This window comes from Melopsittacus undulatus, chromosome 6, assembly GCF_012275295.1.
Source record: "Melopsittacus undulatus isolate bMelUnd1 chromosome 6, bMelUnd1.mat.Z, whole genome shotgun sequence".
NCBI classification, from domain to species: domain Eukaryota; kingdom Metazoa; phylum Chordata; class Aves; order Psittaciformes; family Psittaculidae; genus Melopsittacus; species Melopsittacus undulatus.
In genome coordinates, this window is record NC_047532.1 from 67,418,598 (window position 1) to 67,436,848 (window position 18,251).

The 18,251-nt window shown below is 43.9% G+C and overlaps 3 protein-coding genes across 5 annotated transcripts in view; 1 reads left to right on the plus strand and 2 right to left on the minus strand.

The window, feature by feature from the left end:
• LIMS2 (LIM zinc finger domain containing 2) overlaps positions 1 to 6,626 on the minus strand; it is a 33,199-nt gene extending 26,573 nt beyond the window's left edge. The window contains exon 1 of the mRNA XM_031053199.2: positions 6,395 to 6,626. Coding sequence (XP_030909059.2) covers positions 6,395 to 6,612 — 218 coding nt within the window. The 5' untranslated portion in view covers positions 6,613 to 6,626. The remainder of the gene's footprint in view (positions 1 to 6,394) is intronic.
• Positions 6,627 to 8,216: 1,590 nt separating this feature from the next.
• On the plus strand, positions 8,217 to 17,727 carry LOC115947246 (vesicle transport protein SFT2C-like). Of its 2 annotated transcripts, none has more exons than XM_034063641.1 (3): positions 8,217 to 9,358; positions 12,150 to 12,390; positions 16,957 to 17,727. In XM_034063641.1, exon 1 carries the CDS (start codon positions 8,280 to 8,282, stop codon positions 8,964 to 8,966), a length of 687 nt encoding a protein of 228 aa, XP_033919532.1. In that variant the 5' UTR covers positions 8,217 to 8,279; the 3' UTR covers positions 8,967 to 9,358; positions 12,150 to 12,390; positions 16,957 to 17,727. The 2 variants fall into 2 exon arrangements, with proteins under 2 accessions (XP_033919532.1, XP_033919533.1); XM_034063642.1 differs by having other exon boundaries at positions 12,150 to 12,239.
• WDR33 (WD repeat domain 33) overlaps positions 12,415 to 18,251 on the minus strand; it is a 67,250-nt gene continuing 61,413 nt past the window's right edge. For both annotated transcript variants that reach the window (XM_031053046.2, XM_005153966.4), the window contains exons 20-23: positions 17,148 to 17,314; positions 16,934 to 17,026; positions 15,950 to 16,135; positions 12,415 to 13,063 (exon numbers count right to left, since the gene is read on the minus strand). In XM_031053046.2, the coding sequence (XP_030908906.2) occupies positions 12,840 to 13,063; positions 15,950 to 16,135; positions 16,934 to 17,026; positions 17,148 to 17,314 (670 nt within the window). In that variant the 3' untranslated portion in view covers positions 12,415 to 12,839. The remainder of the gene's footprint in view (positions 13,064 to 15,949; positions 16,136 to 16,933; positions 17,027 to 17,147; positions 17,315 to 18,251) is intronic.

Here is an 18,251-nt window from a genome sequence, read left to right on the forward strand (position 1 = left end):
ACTTCACCACTAATGACACTAGCACTAATGTTGCTTCTCAACAGTCTTGTAGAGTGCTTCAAAACGGGAAAGGTTCTCCATTGTTGCTTTCCTGTTATTGTTAAAAACAGAAAGCTTTCTCATCAGGAAAGTCTTTTCCTTCATAATCAACTTGGAAATGAAAATAAACAGACTTCATCCCTTCTGGCTGTGTGCAGACAACTCACGCTTTAAACAGAGAAGTCACACCATCAAAACTGAACATCTATCAAATCCTAGAAAATGCTTCAACAACGCCATTCCTTTAATCTCAGAGACATACCCACGTATCCCAGCTGCTGTATCTGTCCTGTTGCTCAGGAGTGACCCTGTGCCACTTAGCCGATCCTGCCGGCGTTGATAAAGTTTGGAAGATGCCAGCCCCCGAAGTCTCAGGCCAGCCATGGCACCCAATGCCACTGTGAAGGGGAAGGCAGAGAGACAACTGCAGCAAACACTGGCAACACTGATACTCAATGAGTCACCTTCCTTTTGGGAGTTGCCTTTACATTTTAGAAGAGCTAAAGCAGGATGCACAGACTGCAGTTGAAGCATTGTTTCTTTCAATCCATCTGCCACTCTCCTGCAGGCTTCAAGATCAGACAACCTCTTTCCTGTATTCCACAAGTAATTAGCTATTCAGGCCAGCACACCAGGAGTCTGTACCAGGAACTCATTCTGTGTTAGTTTTGTACAATGTATCAATATAAATTTCATGAGTGAGATTAAAAACAAAAAATCCTGAGCTTTCACATAATCAATCCACTTAATTTGAGAAGACTTTTTAATCAAAGCAACACAGAAATACAGAAAACCAAAATGGACTATTAGATCTCTTGAGAACGAACAGTTTAGTTTATTGTAGATCAGTATCTGACCCTGACATCTCTAAGGTGGGTCCCTGCAGGCTGCTGCGTCACAAAATGTCTTAAGGATATCACAAACAACAGAACTGTTCCTTCCATTTAGATAGAGCATATTCCAAGAAACAAAACCATAAGGACTTTTGCTTTCCGGATGCACTCCAGCCTGCAGAAGTGGCATGCAGCAGAGGGTCAGGAAGCAGGGAGAAGGAACATACTTGGCATTCCAGTCTCCAGAGCACTTTGCTGAGAACTGAACAGGGCCTTCGAGCAGGAGTTTGCCCTTTCTATCACCACTCCTCTCCACCCACCCCTACAAGAGAGAAAGAGGCTCAGAGCACAAATGGCTCAGCCCAGTGTAAGGGGGCAGAAAGGGAAGGATTTTGAGAATAGAGAAGTCAGTTTTTCAGATAACAAAGGGAAAGGATTGGAGGATGGAAGCATCTGAGTCAGTGTCACTTGATCAGCAATACCATGAAAAACATCTCAAGAGTCATTAGTAGCAAATTATTTTTTAGTAAATTATATCAAAATGAGGATTTTTGTTGCATGAGAGTGAAATATATTCCATGACTACAGCCTGGAGAAAGTGAGAAGTGATAACTTCCTAAGTACTAAATGAGTACTAACCAGCAGAGATCTCTTCTTCTATCCTTTAAAGAAAAACAGAAGGGATTACTAGGACCCAGCAGAACAGGCACAAATAAAGAACACCATAGATTCAAACACAGGACTTGGCAAGCTCCAAACCTATGATTCACCCCACATTTTGTTGGGAGTTTTGGACTCCTGACCTCTGACAGCAATCTGCCACTATCATTCTTTCAGTCTGCATGTGTGCTTTACTCATTTCTACTTTATGATGTAAATGGAACAGAAGAAAAATATCCTTCATACTGGGTGCTTTTGCTGACTTCTTAAATTTTAAAGCAATAAAACACTTGTTCTAAGTTGTTATATTAAATCACCTTTTACTTTCAGCACAAAGCAGAATATTAATGGCACCAAACCTGTCAGAGCTCAAGGAGCACCTGGACAACACTCTTAAGGCATATAGTTTAATTTTAGGCAGTCCTGCAAGGAGTGGGGAGTTGGACTTGATGATCTGCATGGGTCCCTTCCAACTTGAGACATTCTATGATTAATCTCCCTTAACCTTAAGCTATCTGGCTAAACATCTTCTCTCTCAAACACCTAAGCTTTTACTCTTCTGACTCATACAACTTGATATTATTGGTTTTCAAATACCCACTCTTCCACAGAATAGTATGATCCTCTTCTTCAAAAGGGAAGATGAGGGGACTGAAGGCAAAAAAACCATCAAAACAATAACCATCCCATCTTCCCATCCCTCAACACAAACTCACTTGCTTACTCACTCCTTGCACATTAAGAGTCCAAGTACATAATTTTTATTTTCTTTCTCTCTTGACAAACAGCTTTTAAAAGACAGAGTCAATGCCAAAATCTTACAGCTGGTTACTTTCTGGGCCAAAGCAGAGAAGAAAGCAGCTAGACTTCTTTTAGGCATTAACAAGTAGTTCTTCTCAGAGAATCATCATTATGTCCCGCAGAACAGACTACTTAGGACCTTACAAGATAAAATTATCTAGAGAACCTCAGAGAGCAGATGTGGATGGAAAGACTATAAGATTAAAATCACATTTTTCAACCCAGAAGAGTAGAAATGGCTGCTTATAACTCAGAGATGAGACATCTATTAGTTTAGTAACTTTCCAGTCAGTGCTAACAACCTTTCTTAGTATTATCGACCTCTATACTCCCTCCTCCTCCTCCAAACCATTTTCCCTGCAATTACTTCATAAAATGGAGCGTTTGCACAGCAACAGCTCTCTACTGAATTAAAAAGCACCTAGTCAAATGCTAGCCTAATTGAAAATAATATATCCTTATTTCTTACCTCAAGTGGATTAGGAACAATCAATAAGCGTATCTGTAAATGCAGCTGTTCTTCTTTTGTTGACTGCAGGAAGTGCATAGGCGTATCCAGATCCCAATTAGACCAAATATAGTGATAACACAAATTTCTTACAAAAATAATTATGCCCTGAAACATGCACTTTGGAAACATTTTTCCTTGGGCTTTGTATTAGATTAATTTCTAAAAGCAAAAGCCCAGCACAGGCTTTTGTCACCTTTTTGTTTTCTAATCAACACCACAGCAGTAAAGTCTTACAAGAAGTTGCCTTCAATTTTGGTTTATTTTCTACATTGGTTCAACAGTCATTAACTGACCCTCTGTCTTAGGAAAAAGTCCATTAAGAGGAAAGAAAAAAGGGCAAAAAAACAGTAGTAAAAATCCCCCAAAAGAAACCAAACACCACATCCCCAAAAACCAACAAAATCCCCTACAGCAACCTACTCCCCCAACAATCCTTGAAAAGGCAAAATCATAATAGGGAGATTGACCGAATATATCAAACACAAGTTATAGAAGCATCTTACACTTATTCCTTGGTAATGAAGTACCATAGTGTACTTCTAAAGGCACCAAACCCCACCTAAATTGTACTTCTCAACACTGCAAAATATAGAAAGGCTGCTTAGAAGCATACTGCTTTTATATCTAACACATTACCTCTTAATACAGACTTTATTTCCAAATGTAAGTAAACAACATGTAACTCAAACTATAATACATATCTCTCCTTAATATCTTTCTGTCATCTTTGGATGTTAGTTCAAGCAGAAATATTCAAATAAAGTGTGATTTTTATTTGTTTTTAAGTTAACAGCATCCCTTTAAACCACAGACTGCTCTTGAAATTAGGGGTTATGACAGCCACTCTAGTCAAGACACAGAGAAACAAAACAGTTCAGCCAAGAAGTCGCAGTCAGAATTACTATTTGTGAGTTCCAGTGATCTACTTACTTGTTTTCCTCTCATTGTCACAATGTAACTTGTGATGCACATAATATTCCGGTTTCCATTTGCTAAACAGTCACCCATTTTAACAATTTCCTATTAGGAATACATACAGGTGCACATTTTTCTTTGTATTTTTTGTGGAATTATAGTCTTCCCTAATGATAAAAATCCATAAATTGAATGACTGCAGCTACTGAAATTCAGGAGACACTCTCTGCAGCTAAATGGGACAGAACACTTGAAAATTGAGTTTTCATCCATCTTAATGATTAGTAATGCAGGAGTAACTAGAAGAGAGTCCTTTTATGTTTCTATTTGACAAGAAAGGAGAAGTAAAAAAGAATAATGTGTCAGTACTTCATCTTCTGCAGTCTTCCTTGCTTTAACAAACTGTAACACAAAAATCATTCCCCTCCCTGTGTCGACAGTTTCAAGACCAGAGGCACACTGATGTCATGTTCCTGGCTCTGGAAGGTTCCCAAGTGATGGATATTATGGGGATGTTTCAGCTGTGAAACAGTTCTTCTCCTTCCAGTACCCCCAGAACCCTGAATCTCAAATGCTGGAGAACATTTGGTTACATAATGTCAACAGATTTTAAGAACTACCAAGTAACTAATATCAATCAACATTTGGATACAGTTCAGTTGAATGACATGCAGGTGGATCTAAGGAAGTATATTCTCAATGCTGAATTCTTTCTAATGACTTCAGAGTCTGTCAGCCTGAAAACAACACTAAACACAGTGCTTGTATGATGCCATAAGTCATGCCAGGTGCGGAGCAGTGCAATGTTTTGCAGACACTGAAAAGTACAGCTTTTGTTTTGGTGGGCAACTGCTACCCTAAGTGGATTACACAATTATTGAGGAAAAGGTCTGTTGAACTACAGCTATGATACATGTCTCCGATAGAACAGTTAATCTTTCTGTCCTATGAGTGACAGCAGGCAGAAATTCAGACATTTTCATAGCTGACACACTTTCCAGGACAAACATTTCTGAAAACATTAAATAACATCTGCATTCCCTCTCCAAAAGTTAAAGCCAAGGCCTGCTTATTTTAACAACCCTCTAAAGTATATCTGAGGAAAAGGAGACAGAAGTTCTGCATTACTTTTGAAGATCTGCACACTCTGCAGTGTCTCAATTACCTTCATCAGAACTCATGCTTCACACCAAAGCTTTTCACTCTTACAGTGTTATACCTTAACAGGCAGGTTTCTGAGGAAGCACTGACAGAAGACAAGGATTACTGGCCACAGGCATTTCTCACTGCCCTCTGCAGCTGAGTAGCTTCACCTGAGACAAGCATGTAATTCCAAGCAGTACTATACCATAGTTCTATAAAAATAGAACCACCTGGGTTCATAACAGCCACAGTTCTTCCCAGGTCCTCCCTATCTTGTTGCCTTCTAGGAGCTGCCCATGACTTATGAATATTTAAGACTCTAGAGTCTTCCTCTGTTTGTAAGGAAATTACTGTAAAGATGTAAATATGCACCTATTCCACATGTCAGAGAACAAAAAAGGGACCATTAAGACAGAAAAGACAAAGTAATCTAAAGACAGGAGGCAAAACCCAAGTGTTTTAACCACCAGTCAGCATCAATCTGTCATCATGGAGAGCAAAAATAATACCCAAATCACAGATAAGGATATAACAGTTATTCAGCATGTACTCATATTTAACAACCCACCAAACATGATCTACATCAAATAATCATAAGAAGCTGCATAATACAAACATCAACACTTTACATAAAAGAAAAATATGCACTATACACAAGCTACTCCAGGTCCATTTCAGTACTCCCCGTCATGAAGAGCGATGCTTCAGGATTACAATAATGACAGTAGGATTCCACAGGATGGCTATCCTAGAAAAGGCACCCTGCTAATACTAATATTACTTCAGTTCTTCATGCTTTTCATCTTCAAGACATTTTTCAAAACCAAGCTTATTTTCACAAACTGCTTTATAACGTCTGGGTCTTATTTTACAGATGGGAGAACAAAGTGATCAAAGACACTAAAGCATTTGTGCAAACCCTTGGAAGATATCAGTAAACCCCCTCCCCACCACTTTTCTCATTCACAGCTATCTACTAGGTAACTTTACAGAGTTCCCTCCAGTGTCAGTGTGGGAAGAGAATGAAACTTCTCATTTAAACAGCTCTTGAAAAGTGTAACAATAAGGCCACAGCCACAAGAGGAGCGAGCAACGTGCGGGTACAGGGGCAGTGTGAAGACCAGTCAGAAGCGCCCCGAAGGGCAGGGCACAGCGGGAACAGGCTGCAGGGAGCCCGGCTGCTGGGCGGACACAGGTCAGATTCACAGCTGCTCCTTCCCAACTCTGTTTCTGATCTTCCCAGCGCCCCACGCAGGGTTAAGGCACATCGGAACAGCCCTTGCTCTGCTCTTCCAAGAGGCTGTTTCTGACTCTACCATCACACGGAGCACTGCGGGATCTGGCCCACGTCGCCTGAACCTCAGGAGGAAAACGTCCTCTTCCCCTACCGCTTCCTCTCGGGCACATAGGAGCTCTCTCCGACCCTTCACAGGCCAGCGCGGGACACACCGACCGCCGCCCACGGGCCGGGCTCCCCGCTCCCCGTCCTTACCTGCCCGTCATGGCGACGCTCTCCCGGCCGGCTCTGGACCGTGGCGGAGGGGCTACGCAGCGGCACACGCGGCCCGGCGCGGCAGCACCGGTCCCAGACAGCCCCGGTGGGCAGCGCAAACCCCGCCCCAGCCCGGCGGTAGCGGCGGACGGGGGCCCTGGGTGTGGGCGGGAGCCACGGAGCCGGTGACTCAGGGCAGCCCCCGCGGCCCCGCGCATACTTTTCCTATAAAGGGAAAGTTAGGGAGCAGCGGAGAGCTGGCGCCCCGGGGCACAGCGCTGCCCCACCGCCGCTTCGGACCGCCGGACAGGAGCCTCCTCGGGTGCTACAGTGAGCCTGGAGGGAGAAGGTAAACACGTTGTCATAGAGCTGTTACCTGGTGTAATTATATCTGACGTACACCTCACTGACAGGACTTCATTTTCCTGTGAACGAAGAACCACGCTTCTTGCCAACCACAACAGACTGTTACACTCATGACACTTCCTCAACGCAAGGGGAAAACATCTTTGCAGCGTGTTTTACCCTCAGGGCAGCAGAAGACACTGCCTGGAAGGCTATAATCTAGAAAGCAATTAGATGGCATCCTTTGCTGGCAAAGAGGGGTCCTGCTCACAAAGATGCCTCCAGGTGCAGTGTTTCTGGTAACACCTGGCACAGGGTGCCCAGAGAAGCTGTGGCTGCCCCATCCCTGGCAGTGCTCAAGGCCAGGTTGGACACAGGGGCTTGGAGCAACCTGCTTTAGTGTGAGGTGGCCCTGCCCCTGGCAGGGGTTGGAACTGGATGAACGTTAAGGTCCCTTCCAGTCCTAACCATTCTATGACCCAATCTCTTATTGCCAATCATTAAACTTTGTTCTGTGCACTTGAGAGGGTGTTATGCTTTCTGACTCATATCCATGTATCAATGGTAAAGTGATCCACCAACTGGGGCAGGCAGCTCCTGGCCAACAGCAATTTCAGACTTCATCTGTGTCTTGTGAGGCAGACGAATACACTGTGACTCACCATTGCTATGGATATTGCTGCACACTGATGATGGAAACTGTGCTGGCTGTTTCCTGTGTCCAAACATCTCCTTTCTGCAGGCCTGCATTTAGAATCCTAAAGGTTAAATTAGCATTTGATGTTTTTATTTATTACATTTTTAAGCCAGGGTGAAGAACTGAATTAGATGTTCTTATTTTGGTGTAAGGGTTGGTTGAGGGCAGAAGAGTAGTAAATGTTATTAATGAACAGCCAATGAGTTAACAGGTTTGGCTGAGCACACAGGGGTACAAGTCAAGCTCTTGGTCATTCACTACATCTCCAGCCCTGCTGTGATGGTTCCTACATGTAATGTCTCTGCTGTTGCAGCTCTCCTTCAGAGAAGCAGAGACCTTGAGTTAGACGTGAGGAGACTCCAGGTGCCAACCCTGGGGAAACACGGCGCTGGGCAGTGCTCGGCCTCCAGGGCTGCTGGAGAGCTCCACCAGCCTCAGATACCACCTTCCTCTTACCCATCTACGTTTTGAACATGACACCATCTTCTTCCCTCCTGAAGACACCTTGAGGTGCTGTAGCTCACAGCTGCCAAGCTCCTCCAGTGGCTCCATGCGGAGCAGCTGAGGGATCTCCCTGTCCCCCCGGCAAACCCCACCACTCCTCCTGTCAGACACCTCTTTTAAAGGACACGTCCTTTACCGCGCCCAGCTGCCCAAAGGCAGCGGCCACCGCCCACAACCCGGCTCGGCGCCGCCTGCACTGAGGAAGCCGAGGGCAGCGGGGCCGCCGCCTCAGCCCTTGGCGCACGCGCGCCGCCCCGGTAACCCGGATGCAGCTGCTCCGCAAGATGGCGGTGGGGTGGGAGGGCCGCCCGCTGTAGCTCCGGGGAGCGGTGCCCGGCCATGGCGGACCTGGGCCGGCAGCTGCAGGAGTACCTTGCGCAATCGAAGGCCGCTACCGCCGCCAACGCGAGCCCTGCGCCGCCGCTCGCAGGCTGCTCGCAGGAGGAGCCGGCGGGGAGCGGCGGCCTGGGGGCCTGGCTGGGCCCGCTGAACCCTTTCTCGCCGGGCCGCGGCGACCCCCCTGCGGCGGTCAGCTCGGGCTCGGGCTCGGGCCGGGGCTGGGGCTGGCCGTGGGCCGCCGAGGCGGACCCCTGCCTGCCGGGGCTGTCGCGCTGGCAGCGGCTGGCAGGGAGCGGGCTGTGCCTGCTGCTGGCCGCCCTCTGCTTCGGGCTGGCCGCGCTGTACGTGCCGCTGCTGCTGCTCCGAGCCCGCAAGTTCGCGCTGCTCTGGTCGCTCGGCTCGCTCTGCGCCCTGGGCGCCGCAGCCCTGCTGCGCGGGCCCGCCCGCCTGCTGCGGGAGCCCAGCCGCGGCTCCCTGCTCTACCTCGGCGCCCTCGGCGGCACCCTCTACGCGGCGCTGGGGCTGCGCAGCACCCTCCTGACGGCGCTGGGCGCCGCGACCCAGCTGGGCACCGCCGGCGCCGCGCTCCTGGCCGCGCTGCCCGGGGGTGCCGCCGGCCTCCGCCGCCTCGGTGACCTCCTGTGCGCTGCGGTGCGGCAAAGCGGGGGCAAAGCGCTGCCGGTGTGAGTCCCGCGCCGCAGCCCGGCGGGACAATGACGGATGGACTGAGACTGGCGCCCGGCGGGGCACGGAGGCGCCTCTCCGAGACGGGGATGAGGATGGCGCCGTCTGCGCGCCGCTTCCTTCATCTCCTTTCGTTGCTGCTGGGCTTTCTTCGCCAGCTCCTGAACGAGAAGAACAGCGGCTGGCACCCGCGAGCGGCACCGGGGACTCTAAACGCGTTGTCTGTGCTCAGGTGTGACGGGCTTGGTGCCAGCTGAGCACAGGATTCTGCCTTACTGCAAGGGCAGCTCCGTAGCCGTGGTCTGGAGGCTCTCCGGCTCGGGTAGGAGCTGGCAGCATCCCACTTCCGTACCTCCAGTCTAGGACCATATGGCTGCTGCAGCCTGCTTCAAAACGTGAGTGAGATTATGGAGCCAGTGAAACGTAAGGATTGACCTGCCCATGACATTAAAAACAAGTGTCTTACAGCTGAGGCTGCAGGGCTGGTTGGTGTTGAAACGTGGGGACAGCTTAGTGAAATCTGGTCAAGTGTCAGGGTCAAAGTTCAGAACAGTTAACTGCTATTTACTCATTATTGTGCTGACCCGTACACTTTGAACACAGTTCAGTTGCTGAGTGGTGCAGTCATCGGCCATGTCAGACCAGTGATGAATATGAATACAGTTTCCACTCTAAACTAACTGCATTCCTCTCTAAAACCCCAGTCTTTAAGATACCATCCAGTCAGTGGAACAAACTTTCCTGGGGCTGTGGGTCACAAAGACTGCCGTAACTGTAAGGGTGGTCTCAGTGCATGACAGTGATGGGATGAAAGGTGCTAATCTTAGGTAAGAGCCTTAAGTCTTTGAAGATATTGCTGCTGCCTTACAGCTGCTGTAACAGTTGGGCTTTCCAAAGGTAGCTTCAGCTCTTAGAACTTAATTTAGATATACATGTATTTTGATATTTCAGCTTAGGCAGGAATTGCTTACTTGTCACAGTGTGACCTTCAGAAATAAGACTTGCTGGTAATTAGGGCTTGTGTCAGCCAACACAGCTCAGTTTCAATGCAGAAGCTAAGCAGCCTTAAGAAGGTGCTGAATTCAGGCTGACAGTCCCTGCTGGGAGCCTGGTGCTTCAGTTTGGGCTGTGTACTGCACTAATGCACATAAAGGGGAATACCAGGCCTAACCTGCTCAGAGCCTGAGTATCTCACTGAATATATGTGCCTCATATACTAAATAAAGCTAAACAGTGCAATATATACCTGATACCACTGCTTAAGAGTTTAGTGTATTCACCTGATACTCCAAATTAAACTGAAATTGTTAAATGGGGGTACCTAAATGTACAGAGATTACTTTAATAAAACCACTTGTGTACCAAATTTCAATACAGACATTCCACTAATGGTCACTTTTTCCATAAAAATGCAGATCAGAGGTAGCGGAATAGCATTAAATTGGTTCTCTCATTTTTACAACTTCTAAGCTATAATATAGACAATTAATGTATTCCTAGCAGTAGTAACAAGCTAAACAAATCCTAGAGAAGGTGGAGCTGTAAACTAGCAGGTACTGGATAAGGATTCCACACTCAGGTAAAAGAACTCGACCCAAAGAGTACAGCAGTGTATTCCCATTAAGTAATCTTACCCATTTCCCAGCAACACTGGTCACAGTACCATACAATGGGACACTCGTGTCTCTCCTGTCACCTTGTAAGATTTTACACAAAAGCTAGCTCATTTTCCATTTTTCTTAAACATTTTGTGCATATTCCATGATTGTGGAATATTTCAAAACTTAATTAAAAAAACTGCCCCTTGATAAGGAATTTTACTTCACACCAAATGCCACAGTGGTTTAAGGAGTTCAGGAAACATCAGGGGAAGCCCCAGCATACTCTTTTGTCTAGACAGAAACACCTGGGTTTGCTGTTGAGTGCACTCTAATTCTGGTAGAGGACTGTGGTTTAATTGAGGACTAAAGCTCATCCTCTAAATCATACTCTTAACTATTGCATAAAAATAACTTTCAGCCCCTTAAAATATATAGGGCTTGTTAAAAAAAAAAAAGGGGGCACACTTTCCCCTTTGCTATCAAAATACTGATATTTATCATCAAAACTTCAGAATGGATCCTAACTCACTGATGTATATACCAAACGTGACCAAAGCCTGTCTTCAAGTACAGGTAAAAAGCAGTTCCATTTTTAGTCCTCAAAGAAGAAACTGTGTTCTGTCAGCGGTTCCCCAGTTAATTCCTTTAAAATCGTTGTCTCTAGAGCCCCATGACAAGGATTTTATAGGCTAATGATCAGTTAAATACTGTAACTTTCAAATGCCATTTTACACACTACAAAACTAAGAAAACGCTATCTGTGACTGACTGAACCAAGAGAAGAGCAGTTAAGTGTTAACCTATATTTGATCTCTTCCTATAAGATAGGTCATCAGGACTTTGGTAAATCTGACTGAGACATCAGATAAAATAGCTGCTGTGTTTCACAATGTTGTTGCAGTAGCCTTGACAACTACAGAAGTGCAACACCATTATTATCCTGAATATTAAAACATGAAAGGGCAGGGGGGATTGATTCCTGGTAGTATTGTTCATTATATGTTATATCCTATGCTTTTAATGTGGGACCTTCCTGGCTTTAGAATACGTACTTTTGTGGTGAAATTTTCACTGAGGCTTTAGGTATTAAAGGAACCTTTTGATAACTTGGTGACTGGAGATGATTAATATGAATGATTTATGGGGAAGCAAATTCGTGGGTGGTAAACGGCTTTATTGTGAGATGTGGGAAATGGGAATAACTCTTCCTCATCAATTCCCTCTGCTCAGAAAACTGGGAAGCTATATGCTAAAGTAAACTACTTCAAAAGCAATTAGAAAGTGATCAGCCATTGAGGTTTGCACTGCAGCATTTGAAGGTACCAGGTCCTACTGAAACCAGCTCTCTTTAAGCAATGCCCCCTACAGCCATTGTAAAGCATGTGCATCCATATTAATCTATCTGCTAAACTTTCTCCCTCAGTTTCTAAAACCAGATGCTGTTTTGAACAAAGATATTTGCCCAGCTGAAGCACAGAATGATAATATCTGTCATGATGTCTGTCTTGCTGGTAGGCCAGGTTGTAACTCACACTATGTCTATGACAGCTTTTTCTAAGCAGTGTTCCACGTTTTTCTCTTTCAGGATGGCAGACTAGCAAGCAGCGGTGGTTTCCTGTGTTATGGAATGTTAACATCAGCACCACTTGTAATCAGCAGACAGCTGTGGCTAAAGGTGAAAATGAAAGCTCTCTGTGCATCACAAACCAAAAAACTAGGAATCATCCAGCTATGAGTATTTCAGACAGTTGAGGTTTCAGGAGGCAGTTCTGTTGCTCTATCTGATACACAAGTCTGCCTAAAGACAGCCCTCTTTATAGTAATAGGTGAGTAAAGAATCACACACTGGGTTGATTTTAGGTTAATTTTTGCACAAATTACATTCTGTATTCATACAAAACCAGCGTAACTCTTCTGACAAACTGTACATGTAGGAACAGGTTTCTGTCTGGAGGTGAACTGAAATCTGTGGAAGTGCTCCATGCCTCGTTTCACTTAAAAAAAATTCCAGCTCTTCACAAAACCAAGCTGGTAAAAGAAGGGAGGAAAACAAGGGTGGAGAGGACAGAACAGAAAGCCAGCTACAGCGCTGCCCCTAGCAGAAGCTGACTGATGTAGGAAAAGACCCCTGTCTTGTTAGGAGCTAATGCACATTCAGTTATCCCAGTTAAAGAATCCAGGTTTGTGGTGTTGCAGGTTACTTTATGAGTCCAGAGTAGCAATCCATTTAAATATTGTCCAGGAAGGACTGGGTGTGACCCAGTCAAAGCCTCTTCTATCGACCCCTTCCACTACCCCTGGATGATCCTCTTCTTGACTGAGCAGAGTTCATGTTACTTCCTCTTCCCCAGTTACTTCCACTCCTTCCTCCTCGAGAAGGGTTATTGCCTCCTGCAGGGCCTCCACCAAAAGCTTCATCTCTGTGGAATCCATCGTGATGGTCTCCATCTAAAGAACTGGATCTCCCAGATTTTGATGCTCTCTGTGAACTTCCTCGTCCTAAAAAAGAAGCACAGTCAGTTACTGGTGTTCAACTCTAAGCAATGCCTCTTCTCAGCCATAGCATATATTTAGCTAGCTCCTTTGTGGAAAGAACTGTGGGATACTCATTTGCAGACCAAACATAGTTGAGACTTGTAATTTTATGCCTTCTCCCCCCCTCTGTAAGATTTTTCTTACATAGATTTAGTGTCTCCATTACAGTCCATAAGATGTATGGCAATCAGACAATTCCTTGGGAATTAAGGCAGTTTATAGCTGATACAGTCAGCAATCACTTCAGTAAATTAGAATAGTGATAGTCACGGTGTCCTCAGAACTGCCACGTGTACCCAGCTCTTGTGCTTTAACACCATCTGTGGTTCTCTATATATTTTTGTTGAAAAACACTTTTTCCTAAACAAAGACATTGCACTGATGGATGAGTTGAGGTTGGTGGTGAAGACAATGAATAACATTACTGTTTTTTTCCATTTTTTGCTAGAAATAATAGAAAAATGCTCTGTTTTAATCACTAACAAGGAACATAAACTACATCAGCTCTTACTGCCAGAAATGGGATTTTCTGCTTCTCACAGGTCTTAGTACTGAGACTGAAATTAATATTACAACCCCCAAAGTCATTAGCTCAAAATAACAAGCAGTATTTTGGGGGAAAAAAAAACCCCAAAATAGTAACGTTAACAGTGCTTTTTGGACACAACAAAGTGCTATAGCTAAATTAGGACATTTTTACTCACTTTAGCAAGAAGGATTTTTTTGTTGACTGCTTGGTTGTGTGTAAAATAAAGACCAAATTGTTTCACAGAGCTTATAATTCATGAAGTTTTAACCTTCACATGACTTTACCAATCAACTGAAAGTGACACAGCCCATACACGAAATAGTATTGTCAATGTTTTGGTATCAGGCTTTCTTGCCATTGTTCTAAACTGTCTTTGGTACATTAGTGAGTTGTCTAGGCACAAGAATCATAGAGTCATAGAATCATAGAATAGCTAGGGTTGGAAAGGACTGTTAGATCATCTAGCACTAAAGCATGTCACCCAAAGAAGTGTGGTAGTTAACAACTGTTTCCAATAAAGCATCTAATGGAGTTATCACAAATTACTATTGAAGCTGGAGAAGGAATCCTCACGGATTCGATTAAGAAGCTGGCTAAATGAGAAACACGGCCTTTTGAAAGGAAAAATACTGATACAGAAGGAGTTCACCAGCAAGGTCTCACAAAAAAACCTCTGTGAATGAATGTCATAACCTGCTGTCAGTACAGCACTGGAAATACAATCCATGCAGAGGAGGACTGGCCTACACTTAACACTAAACAAGCTTCAGGACAACAGTAAGAGAAGTGAAGTGATATTTGGTGGCATCAAAGACAAAGCTGCGCAGTAGAGGTCTAACAACAGAAAATGACAGGCTCTAACCATCTGGAAGCAACTGAGAAGAATCTCTTTCACTGACCACTAATAGCGGGTAGTCAATATGAGGACATTAAAAAGCCCCTAAGACAACATTAACAAAAGACATAATCAATCCTGAGATTTATAAGAACAAGGATCAAGAACTGGTACAAGACTAACAGGATGACTGTAGAAATGGCACACAGCAATAGGGTCTGAACCAGCTGCTAACTCCAGAAGAAAGTTATTTTGTTGGTTCAGTAGCTAGTTGCATGAGGATGCCATGTGACTGTTCAGTAGTTAGTTAAAAAGAGAAATAAATAGGACATCAGAAGCAATTAGGAAGCAAAGAGAACAAAACCATATCTTAAATAGTGTGTGCAACTGCTAGTTACCCTGTTTAATTTACAAAAGGATAAATTAAAAATGAAAATAATATATACAGAGTAATAAAGGTAGGAAATGATACAGATCAGAGGTCTGACTTGAAGAAGAGCTAGTTCAGGTTGGAAATCGTAGACTTTGATGCAATCAGAAGTGGCATTCAGAAATAAGAGGCATTGTCTTCCAACTGTTCCAGTTAAAACACAAGACATCATTGAATGAAATTAGTCAGCAAAAGGCTTAAAACAAGAGGAAAACATTTTCCTTCCTCTTTTTTTAAGCATAGTCTATTGCAATTAAGTTTTAGAGCTCTCTGCAGATCTTCCAGATGCCAAAAGTTTATATGATTCTTAACGCAGTTAGAGAAGCACACAAAAGGTAAGTCAAAAGTCATTTCATATAAAAATATTGTAGCCAGTCACTGAACTACAGATCTTCAAGGTTGAGAAAGCATTTCAGGACATACCACTAAAGACTTAAGACTGTTAAGAGTAACACTTCCCTCTGTACCTGCTACTGGCTAAAGACAAGCTACTGAGCTTTATGGACTTCCGGTCTGATAATGGATGGCTGTGCTTACACTCTTAGAAGTAGACAACTCACAGGCTGATATGTGTTGGAAGGGACCTTAAAGATCATCTAATTGCAACATCCCTGACCTTCCACTAGACCAGGTTGCTCAAGAGCAAAGAGTTAAAATATTTGGGTCCAACAGTGAAAGTGGAGACAGGAATGATATTTCAGATAAAGGGTGCTAGCACAAGCTTGAATAACAACTATACTGAAAATTAGAGGGGAAAAAACCTTTTAAGTTTTCTAGCTGGAGCAACAGGGAGCCAAAACCTAACTGGTTTTGATCAGGGCAATAAAGGAGAGGATTACATGAAGCTAGAGTAACGATTTGGATGTGATGTTCTAGAAAACCCCTCTGTTATTGAGGGGGGTGTTCTTGAGACTGGTGTTCAGCCTCACAGCTGGCAAGATCAGATATTTACCAGTTCAGCTTTATTCCCTCTGAACAGACAGGAATTCTGGGTAAGTCTACTGTTGAAAAATGTGCCAGTGTTAGATAAGGTTGTCAGTACAAGGGGCTTTTTACCTTTGCCCCTGTCTTCTGGAGGTCCACCTGGAGCATCCATTTCTCTGTGGTCAGAGGTCCCTGGTCCATCATGCCAGGGACGTTTACGTGGTGGCAGTGAGGCCATGTCCATGCCTTGGAGTGAAGAAGCACGTTCTCTGTTAGCTGGAGAATGCCTGTCATGAGGAGGGTGATCTGGACGAGGACCTGAGCATGAAGAGAAGGAACAGGATAATAAGTAATGTTGATGTGATTGTTATTCTTCACTTTTTTGGAGAAAGTCACATCAATTTACAACCTTTCCATTCTACTTGGCACACAATTTTAAGTTAAAATTACATAAAGCTTCCCCCCCATCCCAACAGGAAAAAAAGCAAACATTAGATGAGTAAGTTTTAAGAAAACTAAAGATAAAACTGGTCTCTAAAGGATGATGGGAATGAAAGTGACAGATCTCAGGTGTTCTTTTCAGTGTATTTTCATATATTTTAGAGATGTTCGTATCTTCATCTATTTGTGTTCACTTTTTCCATGACATTTGAAAACTCAGGTTTTCCCCCACTAGTAACACAAATGCAAATTTCAGTAAGCTGCAGCTGAAAACATGATTTTTGCAACAACAGCAAAGATGCCACCCAAGAGAAAGATTACTGTTGGCTTTAATGTACACCTCAAAAAATCCCCAGGTATGTGCTTCAGTCATCCGCAGGTGACAATAACAGGCAGTCCTGCGGTGTACAATAAACTTAAAATTGAGGCTTTGAGGCTGTAATAATTTTGTGTGCTGAGACAGCTGCATTTGGAGCCAGTTAAATTATGTATAGTATTTTTTCCTGAATTTAGAAGTCCAAAGAACTATGTTTTGGTTTGCTTATAGTAAAGACTGATCACGAGCATGTGAGGTACAGGAAGAAGAAGTGATTTTTACACCTAAATTTTTTGGTCATTGGTTGGTTATATTATAGAAATCTAAAGTTATCTGAAACAAACCTCACCAGTTTTTACCTGGTTCTCTGTTTCCATCCCAGGATTCTGATTTCCGCCCTCCTTCAAAGCGTGGAAATTCATCTGGAGTAGGAAGTAAACCCTTCCGGCCTCCTGCACAGTAAGAGATGCAGTGGACAGGAGACATTGGATTCATGACAATACCGTAATTTGCCCAAGAAGTGTCTTTGCTTCCTCATCCTTGCATTTCAGTATGGAAGAATGTTCCCCTCACCTCTCAGAGCACCACGACCTCGGCCCCGAGCACCATGGTCCCTTCCTCTTGAGTTTTCGTCTGGAGAGTCAAAAGCATCATCTGGCCCAAAATCTTCAGGTCCAGGAAAGCCATCTCTCCCCCTGGTTCCCCGGCCCTCGTGTCTTGAGGGTCCTCCTCTTCTGAAGCTACAAGAAAGAACATGGTACAAATGTGGGGTTTAGATAGAATTTAGACTGAGAAACTTCAATCAGCTTCAGTTAAATCATCAACTCATTTCTGAACTGTTTTACTTAATATAGCACATACAGTTACTAGAATAGGATTTGTAGGTGGAAAAGTGCTCATTTTCTGCCTATGAACACTTTGCTTATTCATTTTTGTGGTTTCCCCTCATTTCTTTCTGCTGATTGTGTTGGTTTTTCAAACAAGAAAAATACTTTCAGATACACTGTGTTCATTTAATAAAAGGGTGGGGGAGAAATCAGTGAGTGATGACAAATAGAAGGTAAAGTGAATTTCCCTTAATGTGGTGGTCTTCTTTCCCCTTCCATTTTTTTCCCTTCCATTTTAGTAATAAAAACAAACTGGAAGAATTCAAGCAATTAGAGTCATGGCCATAACAAAATGTATCAGCATCTCATTCCATTGATTTTTGCTATGCTAAAACATTCTCTTTTCTGTTCCATTCTTCTCAGTTTCTAGTTTTAGCAGATGAATCTAGACTGCCTTGGGCTCTGCCTTTGGTATGAGGGTAACTGTTGAACAGCGTGCACAGTAGCATTCTACAACCTGAAGAACAGTTTATTCAGCTGCAATAATGAAGGATTTTGCTTTGCAAAAGGTAGTTTTGGCACTGAAATTGGTAATTTCTACCAAGTCCCGTGGCAGTAATTTGCTATGACTGGGTTGTGCATCTCATATGAAACAAGTATAGCTCCTTCAGTATCACACTGGGGTTTTACCAGGGTGTTCAGAAAGAAGAATGGTTCTTAATGAACTGTCTGTGCCACTTCAGGTAAGCCTGTAGGTGGCTGCATGAATACTGCTAATTTTGGTTTTCACCTTGCCAGTTCAAACACTTGCAGCACAGACGTGTTCTGTGTGTTACTGCACCTTCAGAAG